Below are 20,533 nucleotides of genomic sequence, written 5' to 3'. Positions count from 1 at the left end.
TTTCACGTTTGACGTGTATTGTTTTTCTTTTTAAAATTACATGACTCACGGCATCTAGCGAGACTGAAATATTCATCAGCTTCTCATATTAATTATGGGCGACGCCCAATTAGACTCGGGCACATCGCCTTGGCGGGACACCTGGGTCTTTTCTGTTACACCTACATCTCTACGACAAAAGCAAGACGCGCTCATGTCCAGCGTCTCGAATTCCCCCGTCTACATTTCCAAACAATTAATTCCCAAACAATACACCTAAAAAGTAATCAAGGTGTAATAACTACAGCCAAAGCCTGTTATCAACAATGAAGACGGTGTAAATACATTCCCTGCCAATTAAAATTTATTAAAGATAAAATAATAATTTGGTTGGTTTCTTCTTATATTACAGGTAGGGTCTACCTTTTCATTTACATAAAAATGTACTGCATTCAAAAACAGAGTATGTTTGTGCACGTGATAAATAAATCCTGAAACTATGTAGATCGCTAAACTGTAAAACGTCATAAAAGGAAATATGAAAACGATCCCCATACAGTCCAAATATGAATACACGACCAAAAACAAAAAAAAATTATATATGTCATCATATAAAAATATCAGTAATGATTTTACACTCCTCGGACACTCCTCTCCCAGAATTAAAATTCAGTATTCAGTTGTCTAAGTTTTCAAGATCAGCCAGCCTGCCAGTGCGTCATTTGCAATTATAAACCAAAGGCTTAAATTCTTAAAAGGATGCCAGTACGTGGAAAGTACCCAGAGCGGATATTGTACTCGTTTTAAATAATTCCCCCCGGCTAAAAACTTGCCGGTTGGATTTCAAAAGGTCGAGAAAACTATCCAAAAACAAAGTACAGTGAACTTAAATAAATAAACCAATAGGTACGTATACTCAGTAAACAACCTGAGATATGATATGAATATGATATGACGAATAATGAAGACCATCATTTTGTATTTGAGATTGAATTAAACAACCATAGACCATCGGCATCTGCGGGAAAACACATTACCTCTGGAAGTTTTTTTGTGTAGCACACAGACTTTGATTTGGCTTTTTACGCAATTTTAAGTGATTTGTAATTGTGTTGTCAAGTCATAAGGAGGATCGACTGCACTAGATGTCGATTAAGTGGGTGCAGCCTTCCAGGCTGCTGGTTGCCATAGACGCGAAGCCCCCGGGAGAGCGGCTCTCTGCTTTCCGTCGAGGGGTTTGACGTTATTACTCAGCACGGACATAATGAGACAGCGCCATGAATATGAGTAACAATATCGAGCTACGGCGTACAAATATCATCCAGAATTACAGTTTAATATGAAGTCAAAAATTCCTATGTAAAACTACCCACTAAACATTGGACGTCGGATAGGCGTGCAGATCATGTCTATATTAGGTCCGTCAGTCCATGACCAATTCTGGACATCTATACAACGTCCAAACTAGGTCCACAATTTGAACGTCCATCCATGACCCAACTTGCACGTCAATATGACATTCAACATTTGAACGTAATTTTTTTGACGTTATTTGGACGACTATGACAGGTGCAGGAAATATAGTTTTATTTACAAATATCAACATTGTTGTTATCAACATAATAAATGTGAATACAGATGATTATTTCGAAACAAACATGATTTATTATGCCAATGTGTACGTATTTTATGTGCATTTGCGCTGATATGACAATAAATTATATCGTGCATTGTTTTTTATGTTCGTTCTGAAAACCATGTGAAAACTGAGTAGTGCAGAGCAGCTGTAACAGTTTTATCCACGTCCCTCGCGGACACTTTTGTGCACGTGCAGAACGCGGGATTTCAAAATCTGGCAGCAGCTTGATGCCCAGTCGAACAAATTAACATCCAGCTTGCTAAACCAGGTTAATGCTAAATTATGTTTTTTACTTTTCATGATACTTTAGCTCTGTACTGTTCTGTTGTATACACTGTAGCACCGGCGGGGCTCATGTCCCAGCATGCCCCGCGTGCAGTTGTAAATAGCCATTGTTGTGTTGTTGCTGTTATTGTTAATTAATAGGTAATTCCTTATTGTTGCGCATGTGTTTACATGTGTCTTGTGTGTACCCGGTCTGATCCTCGTGTGTAATTAGCTTACATAAATGTCCCACCGTGGATGCGTCTTACAGTTCGTTGTCTGACAACTTTGTGTTTCTTACGTATAATTATGTGTGGTGCTCTTTGGGTGCCTGACGTAATCCTTGTACGGATTATTTGTTGAGTGGATATTCCTCGGCAGAGTAGTTTCCGTGTTTCTCTGCTCGCGATACCTCCATTTGCCCGTCGCAACAATACATTATTTAAGTTTTAATTGAAAGCATGGTGAAATTGTTCATTTATATATAAATTTAGTCGAGACACGACATACACAATGTCTAAAATTAGTCTGCTTTTGGTATTATAAGACGTCCACAACGACCACATTTGGACTATAAATAGCCCATACATGGAGGTCCCACGGCCGTCAATACTAGACGTTCATTAGACGTCAAAAAAAGACGTCGCCTGGCGTTACAAAACAACCCCTTCAGTGGACCAAAATTGGACGTCCAAAAACGACATATTAAAGATGTCATTCCGACGTCACTATGCGCAGTGGGTATGATGAGAGATATCAGAATATGACCATATTTTATCATAACTAAACTCCTGAAGTGCAAAATGCACTGTTTACTAACATTAAACAAATAATTTTCTTACAATAACCACACTTAATAATCACACACAGCCGGGCTCCAGTTTTTTCCATTTCCGCTTCTTAAAATAATTTGCAAAGTTCTTTCGAAGGGCAAGATCGATGGACCTCATTTCTGTTTGAGTAATAAAGCTTTAGAAAAAGACAGCACTTCCCAGATGAACACCGAGCACAGGTAGACCGATCAGGGTTTGGCTGCTGCCGCCGGAGCGAAGTTCCCAAACGGTGTAACCCGGCCCGAATCCCCGTGCTCTCCTGATAGGGTAACCAGCAAACTGTGAGTATTACAGAACCAGCTCTAGACTTTTGCTTTCAGTTCTGCATAATATCCTAAGGGAAAACTGAATTATTTTCTAAGAATCTTTTCTTTTGAAATATGTGTTTTAAGAGAGCAGAAACCCACAACAACAAATCAAACATTCTCAAATTATTATAAAATAAATGGAGTGAATATTTTAGCAGAGGCGTGGTCGCTGGTTGTGGGACAGTTGGCTGGGTTGACTATACACTTACAGTGTGACACAGATCATCGCTGTTTGGGGTTTTCTGAATTTGCACATGAGAAAGACAGATGAACTCTGATGACCTCAGTAAAACTAGAATCACATGACCGATACCTCTGAAGGGATAGAATGGGGTGGGGGTCGGTTGCTAGGCACCAGGCATAAGGAGAGAAGGGTCTTTGCCGATAGCTCAAAGGAAACAGACTGTCTGTCACCTCGCGGTGCAAATAGCTTAGTTATCATGGGTGGCCTTGATGAAACATTAACACAGAGACTGAAAACGCCACTGACCTTGTCTGATTAGCTAGATAATGGTAATGCACTAAGTGTCACCAACCCAACATAGAGAAGGTATTTCTGAGAGGTTTCACACGACTCAGCAGAAATCCAAAGTGAAAGCAGCTTCAGTTCAACACTGCAAGGAGCGCAGCATTTCAGAGGATGCCATTCGGTGGCCATACTGCGCCGGATCCCTGTGACTGCACTGGATTAACGGTTGGAATGGATGCATGAATGGAATGTGTTATGCACTGGGGGTTAGACGTTACATATTCTGACACACCTTAACAGTCATAAAAACTTTCATGTGGTTGTATTCCACACACACACGCACACACACACACCCAGTTGCTCTCTTTAGAGCATCAAGTGACAGCTCTGAGCCCATCGGGGAGTGGTAGGGAACGTGGCAGCTCTGTACTTATTTATAGGAGCACAGTCCAGCTTCATTGCTCTAATCTTTTGGTTGCAGAATGATACTGCTGCTGGGCCCTTTAGCCAGGCCCTCATCCACAAAAACGGCCCTGGAAAATGGGGGAAATTAATGACCCAGTGCCCGATCCAGGCTTCCCTTTCACCTGTCTGTGTGTGAGTCTGACAGGACAGCAAGACGGGCTGTGTGAGTGTCTCACAGGAGAGCAAGACGGGCTACATGTGTGTCTCACGGGAGAGAAAGACAGGCTGCATGTGTGTCTCACAGGAGAGCAGGACAGGCTGTCTGAAAACCAAAGAATTTCAGTGTACCTACATCTGTACTCGTATAAATGTAAAATGAAACACCGTTAACTATCTTTACACATGTAATTGTCAACTTTGTTTGTCTACGGTGGCACAATTTACTGTCAGCTGCTGTATTACCCTCCTGTATTTATTTGACGTTATGATTTGCAGGAAGAATTTAATTATATTATGTACACATGGCAATAAAAGACCTTTGTACTTTCGGCCTGTTTGGCTGTGACACCATTTATATGTGTCTATTTACCTGCCTTTTCATTCATTTGTTTGTTTGTTTCATTTCCACTCCTCAATATTCTGTGTTTTTCATTATTGTTTTTTGTGTAAAAATATACTTTCTAATTTGTCTGTACTACATTTCCTTGTTTGCACTATCTGCACTGTCTTTGCACTTTGTTTTGCTCTGTGCGTGTTGCCCTACTTCCTGGATCACTTATGATAGCTTGGGCGGGAAAAGCCAATAATAGATCAGGGGGTTTATTAGTGTACCGATGCTAAGCGTGTACACCAGGAGATCTGATTGCGTTTGTTTACATAAAAGAACAACGAATATGGGTCATAAACTTTACCCACCTATAATTTTATGCTTCATACAGTGCTTCATAGGCTTCTCCACCCCTGGAGAACGTGACGACGCCGCATTGTCTGTGATCAGTCAGGAGCTAAGATCCTCTGCAGGGAGACTCCACAAGCTGCTCTCAGATAACCGACTCACCTGAACAGGATATTCTTTTCGTAGAAACAGCATGACTGTCAAGAGACAACGTCATTGCTAAGTGAACCAAACAAGGGCCAAAGGTTCAAAGTTCTTTTATTGCATAGTAAAGTACAATGACATTTTTACACGCTTGCTTCATACACCTAGTGGACTACGCATAGTAATGTAACAAATTGGTTTACCAACTCCTGGCTAACATTTTAAAAATAACAAATGATGACAAATAAAGAATAATGGCCGCCGTGGCTCCATGCATGTGGAGTTTGCATGTTCTCCCCGTGTCATCATGGGGTTTCCTCCAGGTCCTCCGGTTTCCCCCCACAGTCCAGAAACATGCTGAGGATAATTGGAGTTACCAAATTGCCCAGAGGTGTGTATGTGTGTGTGAATGGTGGGTGAGCGTGCCCTGTGACGGGTTGGCGCCCCATCCTGGGTTGTTTCTTGTTTGCCTCCCCAGCTTCAGATCCCTGTGACCTTGCATTGGACAAGTGGGTATAGAAAATGGATGGATGATGAAATGTTGATGAATTTTTTTCTAATGCTTTCTGAATCATAACTGAAAAGCAAGATCACATAATTATTCTGAATTACTTGAGGCAGTCTGTGACTCAGCTATGCAATGAATGTGTTGACATGTTAAAAAACTGTCACCTGTCACATAACCGTCCCATCAATATTGATATTTTTGTAAGAAAGATCAAGTGTGCGTCTTGTCAGGTGTCTTTATGTTGTTATTTTTGCGGAACCAATGTGCACTGTGATTCTTACACTTTGTTACTATCTTTATGGAAGGAGAAGTTAATAGTAAGGCGGTAACAAGAAGTCAAAAGGCCACACACAGGTACAGTAGGATAATCGCTAAGGTTTTTTGTTGATAAGAGTGAGATACTTCGTTATTCCAAAAGAAAATGACAATTAGATTTTCAGAAAAAAACATTGCATCAGGTGCAGTTTTCATTTCCCCCCACACACATAAATAATGTCACGGTTAATACGGGAAAGATGTGACATCCCGGAAAATACTTTTAAAAAAATCCACAATCAGGTTTCAGTTAACATTCTGGCGTTCTTTACCTGTAGCTGACGTTCGCTGAGCAGCACTGGCCGTTAATTACAGGGGAGAATCTGTCTAGCGGAGCGCAGCCGTACTGGCCTGATCATACCTGTAGATGTATTTTGTCGCCATCTGTCGGTGACTGAAAAACAGGTCTCTAAAGGTCGTTATGCCGAAGCTGGTTCCCTGAAGCGAACGTTGGCTAAAATTGCTTTTTATGTTGTCGTTTCGGTATATGACATTGAATTTCATTCCAGCCTTAATACCACATGTAACAAAGATAGGTGTAGACGATGGGCCAGTAAAACAGCTGATTAACCGTATATGTATGACCAGTGACTTCCGCTCGAAGTGAAAATCTGTATTTACATTCCCTGAGATCTATTTTTCAGTTAAACGATTAAAGACATTTGAAAATTTCGTTAACTCAGCTATGGCTATTTTAAAAAATCATTACATTTCTTTCTAACATGCTTTTTTTGTACATTGGGGATATATGAGTTAGTATAGCCACGAGACAATAATACAGGGCCAACACCGTTTACCGTAATGTTTTAATATATGCGGATAATTGTAACGCAACTCAAAGTGTTCTTTAAATCTTGTTTTTATGTATTTTACAGTTATATTTTAGCATAATTCCCTAACTTTACAAATTTCCTGTAAATCCCTTTCGAGCATTACCGGTCTCACGTTGGTATTCACAGCCATCTGCGCTGGTTATTTTCTCTGGTGCCCCCAGAAACCCATCAGGAAGGGGTGATCAGACCGGCTGCATGGGTGCAGCTCGCTGTCATTGTCAGGAATAACAACCCAGCATGACAAAGGACGCCCAGCAACTCCGTGTATGGAAAGCCCGTTTTATTTAGTATCATGAGCGACTCTGATTCACATTTTCTCTTGAATTTCGAAAAATCCTCTCAGTGTTACAATATTACCTTGCATATATTAAAACGCAATTTTAACCGTTTTTTCCCCACTGTATTGTGTGTACTACACACTGCCTGACCCACTATAGGCTAGTATTAGAAAATACACAGAACGTGTATTAAAATTGACAAAGAAAACACATTACGTGTAAAAATATGTACATAAAAGACAGCCGTTACACGGAGACAGGAATTCCAGTACAGTCCCGCTGACAGCCAGGCGTGCCAGCGCACCGTCGCGTACTTTAATACTTAGGTCATTTACAAGCTCGCATATTGCACCCGACGCTAGTATGTTACTTGTGATCGAATCTGGGCTGTAACACAGAAAACAGAAATGTTTATGTAGAGCCTACACAACGAATGCAGTCACAGATTGATAGAGAATTTGGTACCTTTAGCAGCGCCGGTCGAAGAACAAGCTGCACTGCGGGCCCCCTAGGGGCGCGATTTCCGAGACTAAGCGAAATTGGCTTGCTAAGTCTGCGCCCCGTTAGAAGATGGCGCCCAAGGCGGCCGCCTATGTGGCTAGTTTGGTTGACCGGCGCTACCTTAATGACAGAATTATAGTAAGCCTTTCGCAAGATATTTAACATATTATAAATTATATTAATATAGAGACATATGGTTATCCAATCATCTTTTAAGAACTTATGTTGGCTAGGTTCCCAGGAAAATTAAAATTTTATTGCTAAATTCTAGATTTTGTCCTTACTGGCACACAGCTGTATGTTAAAGGCCATTGTAAAATAGTTTCTTCAACTAAACACATTGCCTTTGTGTAAAAGTGTCAGCTGGCCCAAGGAATGCTTATCTGTTTTTAGCAATACTGTCCTTCACTTAGCCTTGCATAAAACAAACCCTTACATAACTTGTAAAAAATCACAAAAAAGATAATGATTTTTTTCTAAAAGCAATAAAACTAAAGATGTATAAAAATTAAATATTTGTCATTTTACAGTAAGTTTCCTTCAAAAGGAAAATTGATGTCCGTCTCTTTCACTTTGACCAAAGAGAGTATTTCAGAGCACAACGTTCGGTGTGGAAGCCGGGGCGTGATGTAGTGTTGATGTTCCTTAAACATGCTGCATCGTGATGTCAGGGAAGTCGCAGACCCCCGTCTTTGTGTTCCAGTCAGATGCCTGGACCTGGCCAGCGGCAGCCCTGCTCTCTCCCCTTCCCTGTCCTGGTGTGACCTGTTCCCTTTGCTCCTGCTGCTCACACGACGCTAGGCCGTCTTCCCACGTTTCAGCCAGTCCTTCCAGGGCTTGTGCACCCGCTCCGGGCCGGGCTCGGAGCCCAGCCAGAAGGCGGAGGCACGTCGCGGCGTCAGGGTGGGGGCGCTGGGCCGCCGCAGGAAGGCCAGTGGGTTCACAGCTGGCTTCCTCTGGGGCTGCTCAGTCTGCTGCTGGGTCAGGATCTGCTGGTTCAGGATCACCTGGATGTCATCCTGAAACGTTCCATGAGAAACAACAAACAGGATAAACAATCAGCAGTTAATGAAACAGACCATGTTCACAGCTACACCTACTTTACTTCCGTCCCTGCTGGCAGAGCAGGGAGCCTAAATTTTTATGGCATTACTAAAACAATGGTTATATGAGATTATAGGGTTATAGGAGTCTGTGTGAGTGGGAAGTTTCTTCGTGCATTTCTTGCAGTTATAAGTACAGGGAGTTCTTGACAGATGTGAATAATTCACTCTGCAAAACCTTACGCAAGTCAAATTTTACACCAGTCAGATTTACCTTCCCATACCTTTCAAGACACCTTATAGCAAAAACACATAAGCCAAAAATATACTAGTTATATATACAAAAGAGCACATATTAAATGAAAACATGCAGTGTAAATTTGCTTATAAGTGTAAAATGAAATTATGACACCCTTGGGGAAATTCTCTTTTCACCTCCCCCACCTTGCTCTCTATGACACAAACATAGGTGACAGTGAGGGGCAGCCACCTGCAGCAATGCCCATGGACCTGGGGCCGAGGCCGGGCTTGAACCGGGGACCCGCCAACCATAGGCACGGAGGCTTAGCCCTCTGAGCTGCATGCTGCCCCCTAGTGTTGCATGCTGCGTTTTTTGTTACCAGTTCTGTAAATTCTGTATCTCTCGGATGTTTTTTGTGCAAGTCTAGATTTACTTAAGTCGGTTTCATGTAAGTTCGAGAGCTGCCTGTAAGGGATGGTTCGTCCTGCTGAATCTCCTTCTGGTGACTGCCTCATGACACATACTGGATATGACTTCTGCCTTTTTAACACTAGGGGGAGACAGACACACACTTAAAGGCTAAAGCTGCTCTGACAGGCACTACCTCAGGCACCTGCCGCTCACCTGCCATGCCTCCAGCTCCTGCGACAGCTCCAGCTTACGCTGAATAGCTTCCAGCAGCTGATTGTTCAAAGACATCAGGTCACTTTTGCTGCGGAACAGCTCCTCCTCCATGGCGTTCTTCCTGCAGGCGGTACGTGTAAGGAAAGACAAATCGACCAGTCAGCCATATGCATGGAACGGGGATAACATGCTTTTTTTCTTTATATTTTGACATACAAAGTTTTGAAAAGGTGAAACAGTAACAATAATTTCGGACATTTCTAGGCGGAGCACAAACAAATCATTTTCCTGCATAACTGCTGGTGCAGGATGGGACCACAGGTGTTAAGACTCTGAGTTTATCAGTCACTGCTGTTCCATCTTCACCCTGGCAGCTTACTTTGCGATGGCTTCGTCTCGGTCGCGGATTGCCTGCTGCGCCAGCGCCACCTGCTGGCTGTTCTCCATGTGCAGTTTCAGTTCAGTGATCTCCTCCTTCAACTGCGTGTTCTGGGGGAACAAGGGCAGGGCCATTGTGCCGTCAGCCATGCACCACAGGATCCACCAAACCCCGGAAGATGTGTCTCCAGACTCATGCCTCTACGATTGCCCCACCGTTTATCTTTTCCATAAAACATTACACCACATTACATATCTCATATCAACCTCTGAAACAGCCTAAAAATGACTTCGGTTCTGTTTGTGCCTGATTTATGCCGGTGTCAGGCTGGGTTGGTTTTTCATCTGAAAAACACAGTCAGAGTGGAGGCGCAAGGTCCTCCTACACAGCGTGGAAGTGCAGATGTCCTGCCCTGATTGTAACATCTGTCACCAGCACCTCCACACTCTCACACTCAGGAGACCTTATTATCCAGGTACTTCATTGGTATTTAGTCTACAGCTGCAGCATATTCCACAACGTCGTTTTATAAGGGTGTTTCTCTGGGGCACCACTGACAGAATGTGGATGGATAGAAATCAGCAGCCGCAGTCTCAGTGCTCAGTGCAGACGCCCCCCCCCCCCCCCCCAATGTGGCCCCTTAAAGGCCCCTGTTACCTGAGCCAGCAGGTCCTCCATCGACCCTGGATTCTCACTCGGAACGCTCTTCTCGGCAACAACAGAAAGATTCATGTTCTGGTGAAGGGAGAGTCACAAGACATTGACAAAGGCTCTCAGTGATCCTCACAAAGCCCCCCCCCCCCCAACCCCCGCAGGGCTCCTGTCCTTCTGAGGACAGCCCTGGCTGCGGTATAGGGTATCATCATAACGTGGGGCTCGGGTTCCGTCATGCTGCGTCCCCCCAGGACACACACCTGTGCTTTTACTTGCCCCTTGATCCCAGGTCAGAGCGTGACAGTTTCAGAAAGGGCAGTGACCCGGTCACGCTCCGGCGGCAGACACCGCTTGGTCTTAGGTCATGCTTTTAACCAGTGACCGATTGGCTTTTAGCTTCATTCGTGCCGGAGGTGAGTCCGGCTTTCGGCAAAGGGTCCGCTGTCATTCTCGGTCTCACCTGAAGCTTGCCGCCATAAGCCAGGGCACGGACCACTCGCTTCAGATACAGCAGAATGGCCAAAAGCCCATCATCCGGGCTCTGGGGGTCCTCGTCCGGACTCCCCTGGTCCGTCAGCGGGAGGAGCTTTCTTAGCATGGACAGCAGTTCCTGGGTCACCTGAGAATGAGTCCAGTTTAGTTGCACTGGTTCAGGAGAAACACTCTTTATGCAGAGTTCTTTCTGCAAGACTGCAGTGTTCGGATGAAGCTAATCTGCCAGCGGTTGGTGTGACGGCTACAGACATGAACTCTTTTCCCAGGTGAAATGAGTGAAAAGCATGACCTGATATTTCCTGTGAAAACTTTCGGCTGTATAAATTGTTACCGCAGGCTGCCTGGGGGAGGGGGAGTGACAGCTGAAGGTAACTCAAGCTCTCTGGGAAAAAAACAGCTGACAGTACAAGGAACAGCGCAGCGTGAAGCGGCGCAGGAGGGTGGGGAGCGAGGCACAGGTAAAGCTGCGCGGCCGCTCTGACGCTTCCTGTTTTTATGCCATACTTATGACTCAAAATCTCCTTCGCTGATGATGTCAAAGCTTGTGTCTCTGCAAATTCCGACTCCTCAAAATGGCTTCAAGACTTGCCCAAACTCTTGTCAAAGTTTAACCCAAGTTGGGTCGGAGTCAGTTTAATATGAGCTCCTTTAGGATCCTTCAAGAAGGGGCAGGAGTCACCACAGTAATAGTGAGGTGTTCGGTCCTGACTTGAGCACCGCTGTGGGTTTCGGTCTTGTGGCTCCGCACAGCGTCTGCCTGCCGGTCAGACGGACCTACCTGCTCCTTGTCCAGAGCCCAGGCTTTGGCCGCGACGCTCGTCTCCAGTTCGGACAGCAGGGACGTCTCTGTGGGCCCCGGGGGGCTCATCTTCTCCCGCAGCTCCTCCAGCTGGGCCTGCAGCTTCTGGCTCTGTCCACGGGCTACTTCTGCCTCCTGCTGAGCCTCCTCCAGCTGCCCACGTGAGTGGAGGAGAGGAGGGCAGGATGGTGTCAGGATTCTACACATTCTTACGCTCTGACGTCCGTCAGGAAGTTACAGGATCCCTGATCACTAACTTGGGACCCCCTCAACATACACTATATAGACAAAAGTATCGGGACACCTGACCCTTTCAGGAACTTTTATGGCATCCCATCCTAAATCCATAGACATCAATATGGAGCTGGTCTCCCCTTTACAGCTATAACAGCTGCCACTCTTCTGAGGAGGTTTTCCACAAGATTTCGGAGTCTGTCTGAGTGGAAAATTTGCCTATTCATCCAGAAGATCATTTGTGAGGTCAGGCATTGATGTTGGACATGAAACCCTGGCTCACAATCTCCACTGTAATTCATCCCAACGGTGTTCAATGGGGTTGAGGTCAGGGCTCTGTGGGCCAGTCAAGGTTTTCCACACCCAACCACGTCTTTATAGACCTTGCTTCGTGCCCTGGGGCACAGTCATGCTGGAACAGGAAAAGGTCTTCCCTAAACTCTTCCCATAATGTTAGAAGCGTAGAATTGTCCAAAATATCTCTGTATGCATACCAAGACATTTTTGACAGTTGTCCCAATACTTTTGTCCATATGCCAGCATCCTCACATCCAACCACCCTCCAGACATTGTATATTGTTTTATTTTAAAAGATTCATAACCTACCACAACAAAAACAGTGAAAATATGTCAACAAAACAAATCAAACCAAAAGGCGCTGAGGAGTTTACTATGTTGAGGGTGCGAATTTCTCCCCACACTCATCAACAGACGAACAAATCCAGACATACCCTCACATCAGCCTCATAGCGACACCTACGTTCAATGACATTCGCCGCTCAATGTACACAACAGAATCACTAAAGGAGTCAAGATGCTATTCCTGTACAGAGAAAAATGCTGCCCCCCCACATTCCTGTCTGACAGGGAACCTGCACAAGGTGCTGTGTGGAATCCTGCCTGTCCAGCTGCTGGGGTGTGGAGGGGGTCAGGAAAGGAGCCAGAGGAATTCAGCCCAAAAAACTCCAGCAAGCACGTATGTTGCACTGGGAAATCCCGGTGAATTCCTTTCCTGTAAGTCTCCCTGCCAACATTGTGTCTGTGTGTGTCTGTGTCTCTGCATCTGTGTGTGTGTGTGTGTGTGTGTGTGTAGGGGGTACCTGCTGTCTCTGCTGCTTGGCATTTTGCTCCTGCAGGACCAGGTGGGCATTCAGGGTGGCCAGGCTCTCCCGCAGCTCCTCATTCTCCCGGTAAACAGCCTCCAGATGGCGCTCCTGAGCCTGCTCCTTCTGTGGCACCTGCAAATGGGTGGGTGCAGGAGCCGTCAGCGCACCATACACTCACAGCCCCGCCCAGGGCACCATGGCAGGCGGCGGCCCCGCCCACCTGCTCCCTCATGGCTCTCTGAGGCTGCTCATCCTGAAGCTGGACGCTTTCCTTCTCCCAGAGTTTCTGCTTCATGGCCTGCAACTTCGCCAGCAGCATCTGCTCTCTTGCAGTGGCCTGCAGACAGACACAGGCAGAGCGGTCACAAGCAGCACCTCAGGAAACAGAACCGCCTTACTGACAACCACGCCTCCCTCATGACATCAACACCTCTGTCCCTGCACCATGCTTCCTACACATTCTGGTTCTCCTCTACCTCTATTCTCTCTAGGTTGTGGCCCGAGAGCTCCCTCCTCAGGCCTGGCTAGGCAGTGGCCCAAGAGCTCCCTCCTCAGGCCTGGCTAGGCAGTGGCCCGAGAGCTCCCTCCTCAGGCCGGGCTAGGCAGTGGCCCGAGAGCTCCCTCCTCAGGCCTGGCTAGGCAGTGGCCCGAGAGCTCCCTCCTCAGGTCTGGCTAGGCAGTGGCCCGAGAGCTCCCTCCTCAGGCCAGGCTAGGCAGTGGCCCGAGAGCTCCCTCCTCAGGCCTGGCTAGGCAGTGGCCCGAGAGCTCCCTCCTCAGGCCTGGCTAGGCAGTGGCCCGAGAGCTCCCTCCTCAGGCCTGGCTAGTAAGTGGCCCGAGAGCTCCCTCCTCAGGTCTGGCTAGGCAGTGGCCCGAGAGCTCCCTCCTCAGGCCTGGCTAGGCAGTGGCCCGAGAGCTCCCTCCTCAGGCCAGGCTAGGCAGTGGCCCGAGAGCTCCCTCCTCAGGCCAGGCTAGTAAGTGGCCCGAGAGCTCCCTCCTCAGGTCTGGCTAGTAAGTGGCCCGAGAGCTCCCTCCTCAGGTCTGGCTAGTAAGTGGCCCGAGAGCTCCCTCCTCAGGCCTGAGTCCGCTGGGGTGCAGTTAACCTGGTCAGATTATAGGAAATGCTGACAGGGCCCTTCATGGCTTTGGTGGTAACGACACAATGTGACATTAGGCATGAAAACGGCCTGGGAGTCTTCGGCACGGTCAGTCATATGTGAGGGGGTGGGTCATGGCTTGGCTATGATGCCGGGGGGGCTGATAGAACCAGCATGTCACCAAGGAACTTTAGGAAAGTGCCAGTGGAGAGAATAAGTGTCCCCCGCCTGCCTCCCCCCTCCCCCCGACACGAAAGAAGGAGCCAAATGTGGGTCCTGAAAGGGTCATCAGGTAGAGTTGGAAATATAAGCATTTTAAAACCAGCAAGCTCCAATGCTGATCCACAATCAGATTTCCCAGCCCCAGTCCTAGAATTAACCTATTTAAATGATTCTTGGGTCTGCAAACGTTTAGCGCAAAACCTGTGAACATTCAACCAATCCAAGAAGCCAAACCACAGATGTTTAATGTAAAATTCACTGGCACATCCAATCAGATTTGTGAGATAGGACTGATTGCAGAGTGTGCTGTATGCTTACTTGATATAGGGTCTTGACTGAGCTGGCATGGTAAAAAAATGGGTTGAGGTGCAAAGATGTTTGAGAGCCACTGATATACAGGCTGTACTCATTAGCTTACAGCTTCAGACATTGCTCATCCCAGGGCTTTTTAATCTGCAAGCCATATAACAAGCCTGGGACCTCTTATCTCTGACGATAGCAAGGTCTGGGGAGCCAGTGAATGTTCGTTATGTTCATCTGCTGGTTGCCTGGTTACAAACGATGTCGTAATTCAGAGTCTTGGTTATAAATCTGAACGTACAGTTCATAGCCCAGTGTTCTTGTTTCATCTAAGACAAATGACCGACGGAAAAGTCCTTCGCTCTGTGATATCAGGTTATCCAGTTGCGTAACTTGCAAGATAGTTCCTGTTAGGTCATAAATCGGGATGCGCAGTCTATAACTCCTGTGTGAGTAAAGCTTGTCCAGTGCCTTTAGCGGAAAACTCGGGCTACAAGAAAGGACACAACCAAGAACCACAAGCTCACATAAAGGGACCTGATCACCCAGCATCAATACCCAGTGTGAATGGCTGCGGATTCCACCGGCAATGGTCCAACGTCTAATGGAAAACTTTTCCAGAAGAGTACAGGCTATTTCGACAACAAAGGGTACACCAATTAGTATGAATCATTTTGGAATGAGATGTTGGACAAGCTGATGTCCACATACTTTAACCTAAACACAAACTGCTTAATGCTAAACAAGAGAAAAAAACAAGCTCAGGGTGTTAAAGTTTAATTATCAGTAGTCCACTGCAAGCCCCATCAATAGATTTGGCAGAAAACCAGTGAATGGGCTTCTTCAAAGTGCACTGAAGGCTCTACTCGCAGAGTACATAATTACGAGGAGAAATGTCCGGTTGCCTGCCTACTGAGACCAAACATTTGTGCTTCCTGGGATGAAAATCACTGACTTCCTGTGAGGACTTTCCAGCGAGTTTCCATTTTGGCCAAATAAGCACATTTCCAAGAAAGAAAGAAAAAACGATAAGGAGTTTCAGGGAGTGTTTTCTAAATAAACTTCCAGGAGAACCTGCACTTGCCAAAATGCCATATAGAAAAATGCCACCATAGCGGCTTTTATAGAAAGCTTATCTGCAAGCCTCCCGGGTTCATGATATGGGCATATCTGAAAATTAAAATGTGCCAATTGTTTGGGGTGAAAAAATGTAAAAACTATGCACACAATAGAATGTTAGTTTCAGGGCAACATCATGGAGTGGAAAACAGCAACTTAGCAGGACTGGGATGTGACCCAACGACTGACTGGTCAGAGGTCCAGAACCACGCAACATGTGGTGCTGAGGCATCCTTCCTCTCTGCTTCAGCGCTGCCATCACCAGCGACTTCACAAACAAAATCCTGGAGTTTTTATCATGTTTGAAGTCCGTGACGCTCGCAAGGTGAGGAAACATTCATTTCCTGTAGCCACGGCAGCTCCAAAAGCTGACGTCGGCCTTTTGAACTGCTCTCCGCGGTGTTTATACAGCCAGTTTACAGAAAAAGATGGGATAATGCTTTAACTTTGCTGGTTATACAGCAACATTCAAAGGCACAGTAACAGGGCAGAAAACGAGAGAATAACCTCATGCCGGCAAAACTGTAACGTAACGTACTAATGCTCAAAGAGGTGCAGCGCTAACAGCGAGGCACAAACAACACCGAGAGGAACATCGAGGGACATGTGGCCAAACATGAATGGAAACACAGTTAATGAAAAAGATACGCATTTTAATTTTCACTGTGTCAAACTGGGAGTGTCCTCCCCCACATTCTCGACGTTCAGAGGGCTGAGATCCGCAGTTCTCGGCTGAGAACGAACACGTTAACACGCTGACCCCCCCCCCCACATTCTCCCGATACACTCACCATGCCAGGAATCACGCACCTGGAGAGGCTGGTACCAGTGCTGACCACGGCAGGCAGAGAGACATCTACGTGTGAGTCGAGGGGGCAGCCAAAATCAGCCCTGTCCTGAGGGCCAGCCCCCGAAAAGCCCCAATTCTCCTACTCCGGTCAAAAGTACAGAGACTCCCGAAATCAGCAAGCCGGCCTAAAACCCGCCGTGACTTCCTCCACGAACGAGATGGAAAGATTGCACCAGTAAACACGTCCTTCCTGCCTTCTAGAGGGAGCGGAGCGGGTTAGTAAGACAAGCCGCTAACTTCTCGCTATGGAACCTCTGAGCTGTTGGCGAACGGCAGGGCTGTTACCACGGAGACACTGCCGCACATGATCATGTGAGCAGACAAGGGGCCCCATTTTCAGGGCCAGTCGAGCCCGGCCGTCCGACACCCACGACGCAATACCAAGCTGTAAATCACATTTTATGGTTCCGTATTCTTCCCTTTGCTGACGTTTCTGCAAAAATGTGGTGTCCTCTGTGACGAAAATGCAATGAAGTCTAAATTGTAGCCAGAGGCTGTTTCACCAATGGCTTTTTCGCTGACTGGAGGCGAGGGATGCTGGGGGGGGGGGGCTATCCCGATGAAGATCAATCACAGTCAATGGAGTCACTGAAGCGTAGCTCATGGAATACAACTCCCAGAATGCACTGGGCTTTCCCCATACAGCCAAACTGATAATCTTAACTGAAGTGAGACTGTCTGTACATTCAACTCTACATTCAGGGTTTTATCGCGTGTTTGCCTTCGTGGTATGCCAGGTTTCTGTGTACAGGGTCAGCAGGCGGCCCCGTCATGTTAGGGGCTGACAGACTGGAGTAAGGAGAAAGGCAGGTTTTCTGTACAAACATTACGAGAATGTTTCTCTACAGCCGTTGCTTTTGTACAATAACAAAGATACTCATGTGATGTGCAGGAAGTGGATGATGTCAGTTCTTAAATTAGTAACTAAGTGTGAATTTCCTGGATTGAACATTGCAGTGCACTGGAGCAGAGCTCAGCAGGCAGGTTAATCCACAAGCTGGCTGCTCCCCGTTTACTCCCTGAATTTTGAAGCGGTGAGGCGAGTGCTCATGCTGCCAGCAGGAGGCGCTCACATTTTCCAGCCGCTCCTGGAAGCACCGGGTCTGCTCCGAAAACTCCTCCTGGGCCCGCTTCTCGTCCCTCTTGGCCTGGGCCAGGGTTCGGGTCAGCTGCTCCACCTGGGCACTCAGCTCCTGCACGTCGCTCTCCAGCTCGGTCACCTGGGTCTCCCGCTCCGTCTGACAGCTGGTCAGCTTCAGCTGCAGCTCATGCCTACCCTGCTCCAGCTCCTGATGTGGGCGGGGGGACACCCCTCATAAGGCACAGAGAAGGACCTGCTGCCTCCCCAGCCATGGCTAGAGCCACACAGTCAACTAGACAACATCAGCACCAGTTATTGCTATAATTACACTCATTATTACTAATGATGAGTGCCAGGTCTGCTCTGGTGTGTGGAGTCTGCACACCCTCCCAGTGACTGTTGCCTGCAGAGTGAGTTCCTGTGCCCTGCGATGGACTGGCATCCCACCCAAGGTGTATCCCTGCCTCATGTTGTATGCCCCCCCTCAATAATCCTGGCTATAATAAGCAGTTAGCCCACGGATGGGTTATTATTTAAATACTATCTCAAATATTATTAATTTATTAAACACTACATTAAAAGAAACGTGATATAAATATAGTAATTACGTCAACTGGGAGCTGTAATGATGAAAATCGCAGACGTTCTGATGAAAGTGACATCATCAACCTCCCGCTGGACAGACTGTTACGCGCGCGACCCCCTCGAAAGAAGCCCAATAAAGTGAAGACCGCTCAGACTCAAAGCTGAGATCAGAAACGTCATTTTGCGCCCATAAAAATCTTGCAGGCAAATTTGAATGCGAATTTATAGAAGATCTGCACTGATAAATTCACCTTCTAACACAAGGAACCTCAAGATCAAACAAGGAACACGTACAGGGGCTGGCTTCTGCTATCACCAAATTTAACCCAAGATTATTCCGACTGGTGTGAAAGCAATCGCGAAGCAGCCGGGGTCTGGTGGAAAACATCTCAGCGATCTGGAAAGCGCGCAGCTTCCGAAAGCGAACCCGAAAACAGGCGAGGCGCCCAGTGCACAAGCTTTACCGCAAAGAGTTATACACAAACTTTCTGAGCTGCTGACAGGTAACAAAGTGTGTGTTATTTTCCAACTGCTGGCCGACACAGAACACTTTATGAAATGATTTCTCGATGCAAGGTGTCTTTCGGCGGATAAGTTAACTAGCGGAAAAAATGAAAAGAGTGTGTTTCCATATGTATGAAGCCTCACGGAGCCGCAGCTGTTTTACGGACAGGCTTCCGTGTGATCCTGTTGAAATGATCCGTCACAGTACAATCTAACCTTACAAACATACCACCATATACCACTTCTTTCCTTATAACTTCGATGTTTTGGACCACGTTGCTTATTTTAACCGTTAACACAGAAAATTTTGTAACTTGTCGATTCCGATGTAAGCCACCTTAACAGAAACTCTCAGGACCGACACATGTAATTGAAGAGGGGGCCGTTTTAATAACTAATCATGCCTTTATGTAATAATCTTTTCAGTTTACTTTCATGTTTTTGAGATAATACATATGCTGCAATTTTTATCAAAGTTTGGTTGAGGTTTAGCGTTACCTGCTGCTCACATACACTAAATATAAAAATAAAGTTTTAAGGATTTTTCCCACAAAATAAAAAAAACATAAAACACCCTAAGTGTTTATGTGATGCATTGAAATTTGTTTTAAGGAATTACACATACGCCTAAGACAGTCGGAAACACTGAGACACATGCATGGGAACAAACTGGCTTTTTTTTCTCACTCTAAAAGCGTACCGAGGGTTTGTTTTTGGCAAAAAGAATGAAATAACACATAACCACATATTAGTGACACGGAGACCCCCTCCGCAGACTGCGGAAGGTTCACACGGACCTCTTACCTCCAGCTTGTCAGTGTAGCGTTCATGAAGCTTGTCACTCTCCTCTTTCAGCTGCCGGTTTTCCAGCAGGAGCGCCTTTCCTAGCTCGGCAGCCAGAATGACTTCTTCCTCCTTCTGCTTCAGAGCGATCAAAAGTTCGGCGGGGTCCTGGTACCCAGACAATTCCCCTGCATCAAAATCGAAGGAGTAAAATTCTTCTTCTAAATCCATCCCATGTGACTTTAATGTCCATTGATCCATGGCTTCTCGACAAAAGAGATATTACGTTTCTTTTCAGGTGTCATTTAAATTATAGTTAGTATAGTAAAAAAAACACGGCGCCCCGCTTCTTGTTATTAACGACCAGCGTTAGTCTTCACCTTCAGTGCGAGCTAGCCGGGGGTGAGCTCCCTGCGCCGAACCTCGGAATGGGGGCCGGCCCTCATTCACATTCAGGTGACATGGAGGCGGGGGAAGCCAAAGGCAGACTGAAACTGTGATCCGTTTTCGGTTTACAGTCTGCGGGCAACAGGTGGCGACTCGCGGCAGGAAAGGAGGTCAACTATAGTTACTCTCCTCAATGGAGAAAGGACCAAAAACAAGATAGAGATGCACAAAGACAAATGAATAAAAAAGCGGCGTCCTCAGATATAACTGCGCTTTATGGGAGTGGCTGAAAATTTCAGACATTTTTAAGGCCCATTAGCTGTGTAACTTTTAATATAGCCGTCATGTTATGAAGTACAGAAATGCTGAAATATCAGAAAAGTTGATGTAGACCTAATCCATGGCGTAGGAGACAATTTGTTATTGGGGGCGGGGGAGGGGTATACACCTTAATAATATAAATGCAAAAGTCTATTTATGGGGGCAGGGGCGTTGCTAGAGATTTTGGGCCCCATGAAAGCATATCATATTAGGCCCCCCAGTCCAAACCAATCCAGTTATTTTCCTAATTTTTTAGGGCCCCTGTCACTCAGGGGCCCTTGGAATCGTCCTAGCTTTCCTCCCCCTTACGGCGCCCCTGTATGGGGGGAGCAAATGAAGCC

General features: G+C 46.3%; 1 protein-coding gene across 2 annotated transcripts; it reads right to left on the bottom strand.

The window, feature by feature from the left end:
• Positions 1–6,855: 6,855 nt before the first annotated feature.
• Positions 6,856–20,072, bottom strand: LOC111847184 (BICD family-like cargo adapter 1). 2 transcript variants are annotated; one of them, XM_023818158.2, is made up of 10 exons: positions 19,506–20,072; positions 17,605–17,820; positions 13,167–13,283; positions 12,941–13,078; positions 11,586–11,759; positions 10,773–10,931; positions 10,316–10,393; positions 9,659–9,768; positions 9,280–9,400; positions 6,856–8,390 (listed from the first exon to the last, which is right to left on the bottom strand). In XM_023818158.2, the coding sequence occupies exons 1-10, from the start codon at positions 19,743–19,745 to the stop codon at positions 8,169–8,171; spliced, it is 1,575 nt and encodes a 524-aa protein (XP_023673926.2). In that variant the 5' UTR covers positions 19,746–20,072; the 3' UTR covers positions 6,856–8,168. The 2 variants fall into 2 exon arrangements, with proteins under 2 accessions (XP_023673926.2, XP_023673927.2); XM_023818159.2 differs by lacking the exon at positions 17,605–17,820.
• Between the last annotated feature and the right edge of the window lie 461 nt (positions 20,073–20,533).

This window comes from Paramormyrops kingsleyae, chromosome 17, assembly GCF_048594095.1.
Source record: "Paramormyrops kingsleyae isolate MSU_618 chromosome 17, PKINGS_0.4, whole genome shotgun sequence".
In the NCBI taxonomy this organism is placed as follows: Eukaryota; Metazoa; Chordata; class Actinopteri; order Osteoglossiformes; family Mormyridae; genus Paramormyrops; species Paramormyrops kingsleyae.
The sequence above is the reverse complement of the archived record's forward strand: the minus strand, read 5'-3'. Positions and strand labels throughout refer to the sequence as shown.